The 16,104-nt window shown below is 41.0% G+C and overlaps 1 protein-coding gene across 1 annotated transcript in view; it reads left to right on the plus strand.

Annotated features, from left to right (window-relative positions):
• Positions 1 to 13,838, plus strand: part of LOC309546154 (cAMP-dependent protein kinase inhibitor beta-like) — a 56,783-nt gene extending 42,945 nt beyond the window's left edge. The window contains exons 2-3 of the mRNA XM_082245694.1: positions 6,208 to 6,358; positions 13,292 to 13,838. Coding sequence (XP_082101820.1) covers positions 6,214 to 6,358; positions 13,292 to 13,374 — 228 coding nt within the window. The 5' untranslated portion in view covers positions 6,208 to 6,213 and the 3' untranslated portion in view covers positions 13,375 to 13,838. The remainder of the gene's footprint in view (positions 1 to 6,207; positions 6,359 to 13,291) is intronic.
• Positions 13,839 to 16,104: the final 2,266 nt, after the last annotated feature.

Consider the following 16,104-nt stretch of genomic DNA (forward strand, 5'->3'; position numbering starts at 1 on the left):
AGATTGATTCTTGCTGGCGTAAGCCAACAGGAATCCACGGAATCTGGTAAGTGAGTTACCTTACCATTGGGCACCCGAGGTGAAGTGGAGGGTCACACCACTACTGCATCAGCACTTTTTTGGCACGGAAAGGATTATATTGCACAGTGCACTTTCTGTTCAGCACAGCAGGATGGATTGTATATAAACCATTGATGTCACAGTCCCTGGTTTTCTTTCGTATTTAAGCAAATTTGCACATTAAATATGTTATTGCACAATATTTGTATATATATTTGTCAGCTAGCACTTGTTATGCACTTTATGGTTGGTATTCATATACCAAGCTAAACACTTGCACTTACTGATGGTGACATCACTTACGGTGTATTTTCTTGATATATTTATATATAATTTTATAAAGGCACACAGCGCAGGTTTAATATAGCATAAGCACATTACAGTAGTGAGATTGTACATCCCACACAATCAGAGGTTAGCGCAGTTTTTATAAACCCACTTGCATATACATAATTATCATTATAGTATTTGAACTTGCGGCTTACCATCTCAGAAATTACAATCCAGAGGCGCGAGTGAATATATACATATAAAGGCACGCAGTGCCAATTTGAAAAAAGGGGCCTGGTCATTGAGCAGCCAAATCTTCTGGGGCTAAAGTGGTTAAAGAGTCTTCACAGTTAGAGCACATGTATTCTGCAGGCTGGTTGGTAAGTTGTGACTGGAAATTCTTTTGCTTTTTTGACACACGTTTGCCCTTCCAGTGCTCCTTGCTGTTAAGACCAGTTATAGGAGAGGGAAGTGACCATTTTTTGTTTTCGTTTTGACAGCAGCCCCTGAACTCTCCTCAATGTTATCTTATGTGTACATGTACACTCAGTTGCTTATAGTAGTTTTGAGGAAGTTGAGGTTAGTGACATTTTTTTGAAAGCAGAAAAATTGCGTTCAGGTCTGCAGTTTACCGGCATTTCAAACGCAAAATGCATGTAAAGCGGTAAATCATAATAGGCGTATATTGATTGGTTTCTGCAAAAGTTATAGCGTCTACAAACTATGGGATATATTTATGAACTTTTTATTTATTTATTTTGTTTTTACCAGTAATGGTGGCGGTCATTGTTTTTTAGTGGGACTGCAACATTGCGGTGGACAAATCCGACACTAAGTGACACTTTTTGGGGACCAGTGACACCAATACAGTGATCAGTGCTAAAAAAGAATGCACTGTTATTGTATAATTGACACTGGCAAGGAAAGGGTTAACACTTGGGGTGCTCTTAGAAGTGCTTTCTAACTGAAACTGGGACTGGACGTACTAGGGCAGCCATCAGTAAATGGCGGCCCGTGGTCCGAACACGGACAGAGCGACGCTCCTGTACAGACTGTCAGGTCACCAGCCTACAGTGCCACATCCCCCAATTCACTGCTCAGCAGTCATTGGTTGCTTGGACTGCGGGCGTCCCTGCAATCAATGATGTTGTGTGTGCTGCTTACTATCTTGTGGCTCCCAGGCTGGGCCACGAGGTAAGATGTGATGTCACATGTGCGCCCCTGCTGCTTATCTCGCGGCTTCACTCGGCCGGCCGCGAGGTATGATGTTATATGCGTGCCCTGCCCCCTTCAGCAAGACTCCCGGAGCAGCTCCCACCCCCCTGCAGCTTATTACCTCTGCTGGCTACAGCTCCCCGCTTGCCTTAAGGTATGTGAGGTGTGATAATTACAGGGGCACACTGATGGGCACATTTTCTGTAAGATTCACTCTAATGGGCACAACAAAATGTGCCCATCAGCATGCCCTTTAGCATAAAATGTGCCCATCAGCACGCCCTTAACATAAAATGTCCCATCCGTGTGCACCTTTAACATAAAATGTGCCCATCAGCGTGACCTTTAACATAAAATGTGCCCATCAGCTTGCCCCTTAACATAAAATGTGTCCATCAGCATGTCCCTTTATTTTATGTTTAGGTTCACTCTGATAGGCACATTTTATGTTGAGGGGAACAATGATAGGGCACATTTTATGTTAAGGACCACCCTGATGGGCACAACAAAATGTGCCTATCAGCATGTCCCTTAACATAAAATGTACCCATCAGAGTGCCCCTTAACTTAAAATAAGTGGCATGCTGATGGGCACATTTTATGTTAAGGGGGCACTCTGATGGGCACATCTGATGTGATGGGGACACCCGATGTAAGGGGCATTCTGATGGGAACACCTTATGTAAGGTGGCACTGTGATGGGGATACCTGATGTAAAGGAGCAATCTAATGGGCACACCTAATGTAAAGGAGCACTCCTAAAATAGGGGCACACCTAACGTAAAGTAGCACTCTGATATGCACACCTGATGTGATGGCGACACCTGATGTAAAGGGGCACTCTGATGGGGACAAATAATGTAAGGGAGCACTCTTGATGGGCACACCTAATGGAAAGGGGCACTCTGATTGGCACACCTAACGTAAAGGAGCACTCTGATGGGCACACCTAATGTGATGGGGACACCTGATGTAAAGGGGCACTTTGATGGGGACAAATGATGTAAGGGGGCATTCTGCTGGAAGACACCAGATAGACATCCGTGGGCACTCTGATGGGAATTTAAAAAGAAAAATTCAGCGCTGAACACATGTGAATAATAAATGGACTAGCAGCTGACACTCAAGGGCAACCTAAAACACCTTTGATGTACATAAGAAATTATAGTGCAGCGCAATCCTAAATATAACAACCACCAATATGATGATAATCAATAATAAATGTATATCAAATATAAAATATAGAATAGTCCAAAGTGCAGAGCCAGATAACCGTGGAGGAGAAAGTCCTTTGATGCAGATGATGGAAATGAGAGCCCAAACAGACTGGTGAATATTCAATACAGTGTGCCTTCTCACTCAGTGCTCAAAAGTTCCCACCACCAGGCAATTTCTGCCTCTCACCTTATGGCATAGACCCTGCAGGGTCAGACAGCGCTTATCTCGTCTACTCTCAGGGTACACAGCTTCCAACGGAATCAATACACAAGCTATGCGAGATTTTCTCAGCAAGATGTCCTAACTGGTCAATAGTATCAATTCCAGAACACCTCTCGCAATATGCAAAAGAATCAAACAGGATCTGGTGCTCTCTGTTTGCTATAAGCTTTATTATGCAGTAAATGATATGCACTTACATTGTATCCTGATTAAAACATCCAAATTGCAGAGCGTGCAGAGTGCTGTGTTACTTCCTGGTATATTCATTAAAAATGGCCGCGGATCACATGCCCGGTGGTGGGAACTTTTGAGCACTGAGAAGGCACACTGTATTGAATATTCACCAGTCTGTTTGGGCTTTCATTTCCATCATCTGTATCAAAGGACTTTCTCCTCCACGGTTATCTTGCTCTGCACTTTGGACTATTCTATATTTTAGATTTGATATATATTTATTATTGATTATCATCATATTGGTGGTTGTTATATTTAGGATTGCGCTGCACTATAATTTCTTATGTACTCTGATAGGAATACCTGATGTAAAGGGCACTCTGATGGGCACACCTAAAAGAAAGGGGCACTCTGATAGGCACCTGATGTAAAGAGGCACTCTGATGAAGGCACCTAATGTAAGGGGGCAGTCTGATGGGGACAAATGATGTAAGGGGGAGCACTGATGGGAGACACCAGATGTAAGGGGGCCTTCTAATGAAGAAACCTGATGTAAGTAAGCACTCTGAAGGGAATACCTGATGTAAGGGGGCATCTGATGGAAACACCTGATATAAGGAGGTACCATGACAGTGGCAACTGATTTATGGGAGTAGTTTGATGGGGGCACCCCATATAAGGAATTACTCTGTTAGGGGCACCTGATGTAAGGAGGAACACTATTGGGGATGTTTTACATTTACAGAGTATTACCAGAGTGTGTGGAGGAAACTGTAAGAAAAGCGCTAGAGAGCGTGGTTTGCGGCAAAAAAGGAAATCTTACAATCTTTAATGGCACAGGCTTGTGATCTGGACCTCGGCCGGGAAAACATTTTAGTGACCGGACCTCCTTGAATTTTAATTCACTACCCCTGTACTAGAGGAAAAGAGAGATCTGTGTTTCAGCTTAGCTAAAGCACAAGATCTCTCACTTCCCCTAAGACAGAACAGTGGTCTGCCTTGTTTACATAGCCTGATTGGCTTCCGCTGTGCCCAATTACAGCGGGAACGGGGCTCCGGCGGCGCGAGTGCGCGCTCCTGGAAAACCATGCACAAAATCACATACATGTACGTGATTTTGCACAGCCGGGCCACCCTGCCGCAGTATATATGCGGTGGGTGGTCCAGAAGTGGTTAAAGTGGTTGTAAAATCCTATAATCCACTTTTACAGTATTATATAATGTACAATGTGTGTGTTTCTGTAATAATATTATGCCAAATACTTTCCTTACAGCTGACCTGCTGCTCTCCTCCTCTTCTCCCGGCTGTCAGCGAGGGATCTCGACCCCTCCCTCTGCAGGCTCAGAGCGGGGAAAAAAGGCGGGTCATGTAAGCGCCCAGCTTCGCTGTAATGAAAGTATTTGGCACAATGATATTACAGAAACACACACATTGTATGTTATATAATCCTGTAATAGAGTGGATTATAGGATTTTACAACCACTTTAACTCGGTTTTCACTGGGGATTCCTGAGAGGCAGGGAGGGAGAGGGGAAGAGAAGATAGGGGACACATGAAATGGAAACTACACATTACATGCTAAGACCTACCCCGGAAAAAAGCCCTACTGTGTATTTTGTTGCCAAAATTAATAGAAGACCTGGTCTTATTTTCAGGGGAACACGGTATACATCTATGAGGCTAAAGGCACAGAAATCCCTGATCATCCTCGAATGTTTCAGGAGAATTTCCAGATAACTAGAACATTTTCAGGGCACTACCTAGGCACAATTAACACTTCTAGATGTTTTGTATAACTGCTTGCTGACCAGCCACTGTAGTATTGCTGCTGCAGGTCGGCTGTGTCCCACGAAACGACGTATCTGTACGTCGTCGCTAGCGGGGGCGCACGCGCACACTCATTGGCCACAGGGGGAGCGATCGCTCCCTGTGGAGACAGAACGGCGGTCTGCCGTTGTAAACACGGCAGACCACTGTTCTGTCAGTTATGAACACAGGGATCCTGTGTTCCTCTTATTTAGGATTACAGGTCTCTGTGTTCATGCAGTAAGCCCATCTCCCCCCACAGGTAGAAAGCACTCCCTAGGGTCACATTTAACCCTTTGATAGCCCCTGATGTTAACCCCTTTTGTCAGTGTCATTAGTACTGTAACAGTGCATATTTTTAGTACTGATTACTGTAGTAATGTCACTGGTCTCCCCCAAAAGTGTAAAAAATGTTAGGTGTCCCATCTGTCCGCTGCAATGTCGCAGTCCAGCTAAAAATCCCTGATCGACACCATTACTAGTAAAAAAAATAAATTAATTAAAAATGACAAGTCTTTCCCCTAGTTTGTATGGATGCAATAACTTTTGCGCAAACCAATCAATATACCGTATACTTTTTTTACCAAAAATATGTAGCAGAATAAAAATTGGCCTAAAATGATGAAAACATTTGATTCTTAAGTTTTTTATTAGGAATGTTGTATAGCAAAAGGTAAAAAATATTGTGTTTTTTTTTTTTCTTTTTTTTTTTTTTTTCAGAATTGTCGCTCTTTTTTTGTTTCTAGAGCAAAAAACAAAAATCGCAAAGGTGATCAAATACCACGAAAAGAAAGTTCTATTTGTGGGAAAAAGGGACATCAATTTTATTTGGGTACAGCATCACAATTTTTAGTTAAAGTAACGCAGTGCCGTATCGCAAAAAAATGGCCTGGTCATTAAGGGGGTAAATCCTTCCAGTCCAGAAGTGGTTCATGTAGCAAATCTTTAGTTTTTTTAAGTTTCAGGTCTACTTTAACATTTTAATAAATGATAGCTGATAGAGTCACTTTAACAATCTTTTAGCTTACATCTTGTGCATATATTTGGTGCACAAAGAGCAAAGATCATGTGTACAGTTAAATAACCTATAGACATCAATACCCTTGTTGATTGGTTTTATCTCTTGCACTTTGGATTTTGGTCTTTGTCTTCTTGAAGAGGTCATAAACTGATAACCGAGACATTTGGAAGTTTTGCAGTGTTCTGTATAGCATTGTATTTGTTTTCTCTTTGTTATTCAGGTAAAGATGACAGAAGTGGAGCCAGTTCTGGATTTTGCCTCTTCTTCAAGGACGGGACGTAGGAATGCTCTTCCTGACATTTTAGGTTCACCGGCAGGAGTAGCACCTTCTGATCTCCCTCTCAAATTAGCTGAAATGTCTCTAAATACAGGCAAGCTGATATAATGGTTTTCAGTTTCTTCATTACCATAATTCATGAACAATACACCATTTTTTTTGTGCTGTAGCATTTGGTTTCACATCAATCAATGTGTATCGTACTTGTTAAAATACAGTAGTAGGAAAAAGTAGGTGAGCCCCTGGGAATTAACTGGTTTTCTGCAGTAATTTGCCATAAAAATGAATTCTGCTGACTCATCTTTAGCATATTCTAGCCAGTGGTGGCCTACTTCCATTCTCCCAAATGCAGGTTAAATATGGTATTCCATCTAATATGCTTTTTTATTCCATGCAATTAAAACCTGCTGTGATGGCTCAGCGGTCCCTTGGGACCTCAGAGTCGTCCCCCCACCCCTGTTTTTTCTTACATACAACAAACCTCCCCTACCAAGAGATTTATTTCCACATGTTATGTCATGCTTATGGGGGTGTACTTGGAAAGCTTCCCAATCTCTGTATGCGAGAAATGGGAATGGGATGTGGGTGATATACCTAGTGAACTGTGGGAGGAGGCTTGGGATTTGGTAAGGCTCTGCTCTTAGCGTGGCAAAGAGACTTCCCCAAATGTATATCCTACTAAGAATTAATCGCACCCCATATAGGCTTCACACAATGGGCCTGCGCCCTGATCCATTATGTACTAGATGTAATGGAGATGTTTGAGACCTAATTAATTTGCTGTGGAGATCCTGAAGCTACATAGATATTGGGGCTCGGTTATCTCCACAGTGAATACCGCCCTGCAGGTGTCTATCCCCTTAGACCCTAAGCGCTGCATTTTGGGTATGCTTGATGCCGTAATCAATGGCAGGAATGCTAGAGGCAGCTACTAGAGCCTTGTTTCAGGCCCGCAGGCTCCTTTTGCTACATTTGACCCCTCCCACCCCCCCAACACTCAAGATGTGGATTACACAGATGGGTTCAGTGCTAAAAATGGAGACATTGCTATATCAACACAGAGGCAGCTACTTAAAGTTTGAAAGAGCGTGGGGAGGTTGGCTAGCTACCCTGGAACTAGCACTGACTGACTGACTTAGTGTTGGACAGGATCCTACCGTAAATTATGGAATGCATTCCATGGTGTCTTGCTTGGACGCAGCAGATGCACCAGGTTTGGCACTCTCCAGTTTTTAGTAAATCAATACCATTGTATTTGTCCATTATTGTGACTTAGATAAAGATCCAATAATATTTTTGGGAAAATTACGGCAGAAAACCAGTTAATTTCAAGTGGTTCACGTACTTTTTCTTGCAACTGTATACAGCAAAATCCAGAGTGTTTTACTTTTGTGACCACATGAATATTGTTACACTTGATATAAACATACAGGACCTGAAATGCTCAAACTGACATTGGGCATGATTACTTGACATGCTTCTTTCTATGATTAGTGTAATTAGTTGCTTTTTCAGCCTGACCAACAGCTATACGCCAATTTTGTGCAAAACATTAGGTATTGCTAGTCATCCCTTAAATATTAAGTGCCCCTCTCAGCTGAACTAGCAAATCCAACCCTCCCCATCTGCAGATGCATACTTAGATCCAACATCAACGGCCTCCAGTTTATATCTAGTGCCGCAAAATCTCTCTCCCTGCTCGCATTAATGCAGTGGAGCCCCATAGACTTCTATGAGGCTAATCTACTTCCCATCTTCCTTGTCCTGGAGATGCAGGAAAATGAGCCCCATAGACTTCTGTGAGGCTTTATTGTGCATGTACAGCTAGGAAAATAGGTTTTGGGGTGTTGGATGTCAACAAACTGGAGGCTGTGGGCATCAGATCTCAGTAAGTATGAATGGGCAGAGTTGGATTGTGGGATCTGTTAGCTCACTGGCCTGGGGGAAAAAAAAAAAGTGAATATCTAAACCAAAACCTTTTTTTTTAATATATAGAATAGGGAAAATTGGCCTTCATGTCAACTTTTTATTGTTTTCCGTGTTTCTACTAGGTAGATTCACCTTCTCAGTCACCGAGAAAGAGGGGTGGGAAAATTTACGCCTGTCACCAGAACAGGAGTTGAAGGGAAATCTGGGCGTACCTGTTATAGTGACAACTGCCTAAGAGGGGGAACCCCCTTTGTAGCGATTTACTACCCCTCCCTGTATGCTTCTTTAGAACAAGACGTGAAGGGAAATAAACAAGACGTGAAGGGAAATATCCCTAATGTTACCAGAAAGCAAAAAAAGAAAAAACGTACTGGGGGCTGGTTCTCACCATAGAAACACGGGATGCGTTCCGGATGTGTTTCTGCATGTGCCTTTTTGATGCGTTGTGGTGCATTTTTTCCCCCCTGTTTCTTTCTTCACCTTAAAGTGGTTGTAAAGTCACTACAGAGAAATCCTATAGTCCCTTCTTTTACAAGAAAGTATAATGTGCGGTATCTGTGTTTTTTTAAAAATGACTCAGCAAAATACCTTATTTTACAGCCATTATTTATGCTTTCCTTCCAATCCGAGCACTACAGCGGGAGGGGCTGAGCTTCCCTGCTGATCTCAGCTGGGTGGAGAGGAGGAGAGCCAGCGCTATGTTCTACTTTATTTTCTGGAGCTGTAATGCACTGGAACTGACCGCACTGGTGTGAACTATGTCATTGGAAAACATATAAACTACTATCCATGCATTTTTGATGCAGAAAAAAAAACACACTGGACTACATGTGGTGTGAACCAGCCCTGAGATTTTAACCTTCCCTGTCATCCATTTAATTGATTTAAACAAAAGAGTTTTGGCTATACATATACTATAAGTGCACTTTGTCCAAAGTTTTATTCTTGTATAGTACAGTATCCCACAAAAGTGAGTACACCCCTCACATTTTTGTAAATATGTTATTATATCTTTTCATGTGACAACACTGAAGATATGACACTTTGCTACAATGTAAAGTAGTGAGTGTACAGCTTGTATAACAGTGTAAATTTGCTGTCCCCTCAAAATAATTCAACACACAGCCATTACTGTCTAAACCGCTGGCAACAAAAGTGAGTAAACCCCAAAGTGGAAATGTCCAAATTGGGCCCAATTAGCCATTTTTCTCTCCCCAGTGTCATGTGACTCATTAGTGTTACAAGGTCTCAGGTGTGAATGGGGAGCAGGTGTGTTAAATTTGGTATTATCGCTCTCACTCTCTCATACTGATCACTGGAAGTTCATCTCATGGCAAAGAACTCTCTGAGGATCTGAAAAAAAAGAATTGTTGCTCTACATCTAGATGGTCTAGGCTTTAGGAAGATTGCCAAGACCCTGAAACTGAGCTGCAGCATTGTAGCCAAGACCATACATCGGTTTAACAGGACAGACTCCACTCAGAACAGGCCTCGCCATGGTCGACCAAAGAAGACGAGTGCACGTTCACAGCGTCATATCCAGAGTTTGTCTTTGGGAAATAGACGTATGAGTGCTGCCAGCATTGCTGCAGAGGTTGAAGGGGTGGGGGGTCAGCCTGTCAGTACTCAGCCCATACGCCGCACACTGCATCAAATTGGTCTGCGTGGCTGTCGTCCCAGAAGGAAGCCTCTTCTAAAGATGATGCACGCAGAATGGCCGCAAACAGTTTGCTAAAGACAAGCTGACTAAGGACATGAATTACTGGAACCATGTCCTTTGGTCTGATGAGACCAAGATACATTTATTTGGTTTAGATGGTGTCAAGCGTGTGTGGCGAAAACCGGGTGAGGAGTACAAAGACAAGTGTGTCTTGCCTACAGTCAAGCATGGTGGTGGGAGTGTCATTATCTGAGGCTGCATGAGTGCTGTCGGCACTGGGGAGCTACAGTTCATTGAGGGAACCATGAATGGCAACATGTACCTTGACATACAGAAGCAGAGCATGATCCGCTCCCTTCTGAGACTGGGCCGCAGGGCAGTATTCCAACATAACGACCCCAAACACACCTTCAAGATGACCATTGCCTTGCTAAAGAAGCTGAGGGTAAAGGTGATGGACTAGCCAAGCATGTCTCCAGACCTAAACCCTATTGAGCATCTGTGGGGCATGCTGGTGTAAGAGCGCAAGGTCTCTAACATCCACCAGCTCTGTGATGTCATCATGGAGGAGTGAAAGAGGACGTCAGTTGCAACCTGTAAAGCTCTGGTGAACTCCATGCCCAAGAGTTAAGGCAGTGCTGGAAAATAATGGTGGCCACAAAAAATATTGATGCTTTGGGCCCAATTTGGACATTTTCACTTAGCAGTGTACTCACTTTTGTTGCCAGCGGTTTAGACATTAATGGCTGCGTGTTGAGTTATTTTGAGGGGACAGCAAATTTACACTGTTATACAAGCTGTACACTCACTATTTTACATTGTAGCAAAGTGTAATTTCTTTAGTGTTGTCACATGAAAAGGATTATTAAAATATTTTCAAAAATGTGAGGGGTGTACTCACTTTTGTGAGATACTGGTATATGTGCAGACATTACCCAAATGTACCTTCACATAACCTTCTTCCCTTCTAAAGCATGTCATTGCACAATTTTTTTACTTTTTACTTTCTTCATGTAGTGAGAAAAAATCTTTTATTACTCCCTGTGGCATAATCTCTGGGCTTGTTAAATTCTTGCAGGGGCAGTGTCTAGAAGCTTAGATCCTTTTGACAAAAGCATGCCCCCAGATCTACATATCCCAAAAGCCCTTTCCTTACATTATGGGTAGGCTCTCGTAGGTCAAAGACGTAGTATTGTTTTGCTAGGAAAGGAACTCTGTAGACCAGCAGGCAGGGTGAACAATGCTGATTAGAATTTCACTGCAGAAAAGGCACTGTTTTGTCAGCTCAAACAGGAAGTTAGGAGCACAGTAAGTTGTGAGTTAAAATTCCTGGCCAATCCATTATGTATTATGTAATTTCAGCTTTTTGAATGGATAGAATATGAGGACATTTGCATGTATGACCAAGATGTACTAAATATGTTTTTTTAGTTTTCCCTGAAATACAGTTAAATATAAGTTGATCAGGTGAATCTTATTATGAGATTGTGAAAATGGAACTCTGGGCAAACGCAAGCGAAGCTGAAATGTTTACAGTATATGTGCACTGTTCTGCGAGGGTTAGAAAACCGTGAACAGGTGATAGGTACAGGTTATAGCCATAGTTCTAAAGATTTTCTTTTAAAAAAAAAAAAAATTTAACATAAGGTCCACTCCAACTTTACGCTACATACGAGCGTATGCCTACCAAACCCAGTGTATCTAAACCTCGAGCAATTTATTTATTTTATTTTTTTTTAAAGAATAAAGTTTTTATTAAGTTCTTGGCACAGCAAGGAAATTCAGGCAAATGTAGTGCATTAATATCTAAATAGGCATGAATAACAAATACTCAGAACAACAAGCAAGTAACATTGACTATAGTTCAATCGAAGGAGTAGGGTGTGGGTTGAAATCCAACAGCAAACAAGTGGTGGGCCCAAGTGACCGCTTGAACAGTCACAGAAGTAAAACTGGAGTCAGTTTAGCTGCATAGTGACAGCTTATAAATTAAGCTGGGTTCCGGTATTGAGTACTAGGAAGTACAGTGCCAGCTGAAAAAGTTGCTAGAAGAGACTGGAACCATAACAATTAGGGGCCACTTTTATTTCAGGGTTGTGAAAGAGAAGAAAGGGAGAAAAAAGAAGGAATTGGATAGATGGAGAGGGGAAAGTAAGGGAGAGGAGGTGTCTGACGGGAAGGAGCACCCGAGCAGGGCAAGTAGTTTAGCAAGTTCGGGAATATCCGTTATTTGAGGACGGGTAATAATTTAGGTGATGTGGAAAATTCCATCCATGTAAACCACAGGTCTCTAAATTTGTTGTAGTTTTGGTTAGCAGAGTAAGCAGCTCTTCCATCCTGATTGTGTGGTTGAATTCAGTGATTCATTCCTTAATTGAAGGCGACTGTGGAAATTTTCCACTGCCAATAATTTTATACATTGCAGCTTACCAGTCCTTGGATGTGCTGGCTACTTTAGTTTTCTGTTTTCCTGCATTTTTTTTTTTTTTAATATTTCTTTTCACCTGGGGATCCTGCCAGTAAAATACTTCCTGTCCTAGGGTGACAACGCTCGCTCACTGCACTTAATCTATGAAGCAGTAGTGTTGCCACCTTAGGACAGGAAATGGGACTACAGAACACTTCCCCCTTCCCTTTTCTCAATAACCAGGGGGTCTTTTTAGGCTGTAGAAATAGTTTGGAACAATGTACTTAAAAAGAGTGCAGCACAGTTAGACAGCACAGGAAACTTATCGGCTCACAAATTTCCCAGCAGGATCAACGTGTATTTTTTGCACTTACGAAAGAGATATAACAAAATACTTTCAATACTCTATTTAATGGACTAAATATAGCTTAAAAAATTGTTGGGGTTTACCTACATAAAAGAAAAGTAGGTTTTTCCTGTATAAAGCCGTTTCAGAATGTGGGATGCTATAAGCTTTCTACACTCTGCATGAGTCACAACAGGGCAGTTGGGGTCACTTAGCATTGCAACTGCAAGCTGCCTATTTCAATTGTTGTGCAAAACCCATATCTTTCAACAGAACCTTTTTAACTCATTAAAAAAGAGAAAAAAAAGGAGAAAATGGCTAATTGGTAGATATGTACTAGGCGAACTGGATTAGAGGAGTGTATTGGGCACACTGCCAGTGTATTTTAAGAGCTTTGATCATCTTTAATCAGAGACAACAAAAGCATCATGAAACAATGGATTAAAGCTCAGGAGAGCTAGACCATGTACAAAAGGTAGACTATGTTGCTCTGATCGGCTTGCCTGTTGGTGAAAGCTGGTTGAAAGTGGATGAAACTGCTGTATGCACTGATCGTCATTTACCTATTTCATATTGTCATGCTGTGATTATAAAAAATGTAACATGTTGTTCCTCTTTTGGGCATCTGTATATATTTGCCTAGAAAACAAGTTTATGTGTGCCTTTCAAATCCTCTTCTTTGTAGATCGAGGTCCAGACTTACAGTCTCCTTCTAGTGATTTAGCCCAGCAGCCTTCCCATAGCCCTGAACTAAAAGACACATCCTAAACATGTCTAACTTTATAGTACAGAGGGCATTTTTTTCCTGCATAAAAGCTGGACAGCAATACAGAAGTCTAAGAAGATTTGGACAACGGGACTGGCCATTTACTGCCTGCTAGAGTGTGGAGAGCCTGCTTATGTGAGAGTCGGGGAAACAAAGAATGCTTGAAGAGACATCACCTCTCACCTTCAAAGATCAGTGCGTAAAGCTGTTTTTGGTGTTTACATCCAGATGTTAAGAGCAAACATTTTTCAGAAGAAAAAAAAAAAACACTGGACATTAATTAAGGATCTAATGCGTGATGTATATCCGCATGTATGTATGTGTGTATTTATAACGTGCGCATATCTATTTATACAGTACACTACTGTGATCATTTGGTAGCACTAATTCGTTGAATATAGACTTTCTATGTTCTGTGTTTGGTATTGCAAAAAAATAGGGCTGGGTATGGTGGAACAAAGTAATACTTTTTTTTTTTTTTATTCTCTACTGCTGAAAATAAAAGTATGTTGGAAAGGAGTAGTCAAAAGCTGTGAAGACAATGAAGAAGCATTAGGTACCGAGGATAGAAAGACTAAAGAGAGGGTGTATGTAATGCAGGGTTGTGAAGAACTTCTGGAGAACAGAAGAATCAAGCAAGAAAAGAGAGCAATATGTTATATTTGTGATGAATCATCATTTTTAGCTTTTATATCAAGTATCACTGGTTTACACGTTTGTAACAAGATAAATTGTCTTAAGGGGGGATAGTTCATGAGAGCACGGAACTCGTGTTGAACAAGACAATGGCATTTTCATCAATAATAATTTTCATACCTGTGTCACATGGCAAAAAATGAAATTTTGGTTTTTCTATAGCTGGCAGGATAGAATTCTACAATCCAACATACTAAAACTATACCTTCTCCATTCATTTAGGAAACATTTCAAATGCATATAGCCATGTGCTAAAAACATTTTTTTAAACATCTTTTAGGTGCATACCTAAAGCAGCAAGTTATATAACCACCAGGTTGACTTGATTTCAGTTTTAAATTCTTACAGGAAAAATTAGACCAAATATATTTGCAAATTGTTGTACAATAAAAGTTTTTAATGTGTCGGGGGGATGAGAGCCATATAAAGCATTTCAGTCTTACCTCTGTAATCTATTAATGCTATAAAGTGAATACACAATTTAGTTGCACCAAAAAGGCAGAGAATGACCATGGCTTTAGGGTTATTGTGGATTGGTGGTTTGTTGTCAGCTAATTATTTTCAACATCTACAATTTCTAACAAACCATTGTACTTACCATGAGCAGTAACCCTTTATTTTTTTTAAAATTTTTTGTAAGGAACAAGACGTGGTACTCATGTATTTATCAGCATTGGGCACTGTTGGCCCACATACAATACAATCATTTATTGTAAGCATACTTACAGATCGTTACAGTATTCAAATCCGGACTAGCAAAAAAAATATATTTAAATGATGCATTGAGTGACAAAAGTTGTTTCGTTGATGGAAATCCTGTCTTGGTACAACTTTCACATTTTTAATCTTCTTTTAAACTAGAGTGCACCGAATCGTAATAACATCCTAATTTTTGGTTAATGCTCGATGGTTTATTCACTATTCTGATTCTTACAAAAACTTGAGGATCCCAAAAAGTGGATCCAGGCTCACCAAACACAACCATAACCATGGCTGTTTTCTGTCTTTATGCTAAGCAATGTGGGTACCTGGCTTGTGTTGTTTTCTCACACATTTGAGAATCCATTAGCAGCAGCTGACTATATTTTTTTGTATGAAGTTTAGCATGATTTGTTACAGCCATAACAACAGGTGGTGGGGTAGGGATCTGAAAGCAAATCTTTTTTCAGGACTCTGATACTTCTATTTAAGAATTAAAGAGTGAAATTGGCTATAGTATGTTTACCACATCCATAATATTTAGCACTTCAAAAAAATCTCTGTTGGTACCAGGGATTGGAAAAAAAAAAAAAAAAATATATATATATATATATATATATATATATATATATATATATATATATATATATATATATATATATATATATATATATATATATATATATATATATATATATATATATATGAGATATTTTATTACAAATGTTAAAAAGTATTAAAACCCTAAGGGAACAATCCCCATCAAGCGATGTAAGCCATATATGTTACAATACCTTGCTGGCTTTGCTGAACTGTCCAAGGGGGTTGACACGCTTCACTTCTATGAGCTTCTTCAGGACCTTTTATATCTTGGCAGCAAAGAGAAATAGTCTAAGCATCACTTAAAGCAGAGTTCCACTGTGAAAGCTCTGCTTATCTGCTTTCTCCCACCCTCCGGTGCCGCATTTGGAACCTTTCGGGGGGAGGGGGGGAACAGGTACCTGTTTTTGACGTCCCACTTCTGTAAGAGCCCGTGCGGCAAGGTCCCTCGGAAGTTTGGCCTCCCTCATCCTTCCTTCGCCGCCAGGCCAGTTAGAAAGCACAGCAGGCTTCGCACGTGCACAGTAGGGAACCAGCTGTGAAGCTGAAAAGCTTCACTGCCAGTTTCCCTCACCACGAATGGCAGCAAGAGCACCTGAGAGCTGATCCAAAAATCGGTTGGGGTGCCAAAATGCAGGATCCCTGGACAGGTAAGCATCTTAATATTAAAAGTCAGCAGCTACAATATTTGTATTTTTGTGTGGGGGGGCGGAATTTATTGGCTTTAATGAAGATAG

Source organism: Pelophylax lessonae (genome assembly GCF_965119305.1).
Source record: "Pelophylax lessonae genome assembly, chromosome: 2".
NCBI lineage: Eukaryota > Metazoa > Chordata > Amphibia > Anura > Ranidae > Pelophylax > Pelophylax lessonae.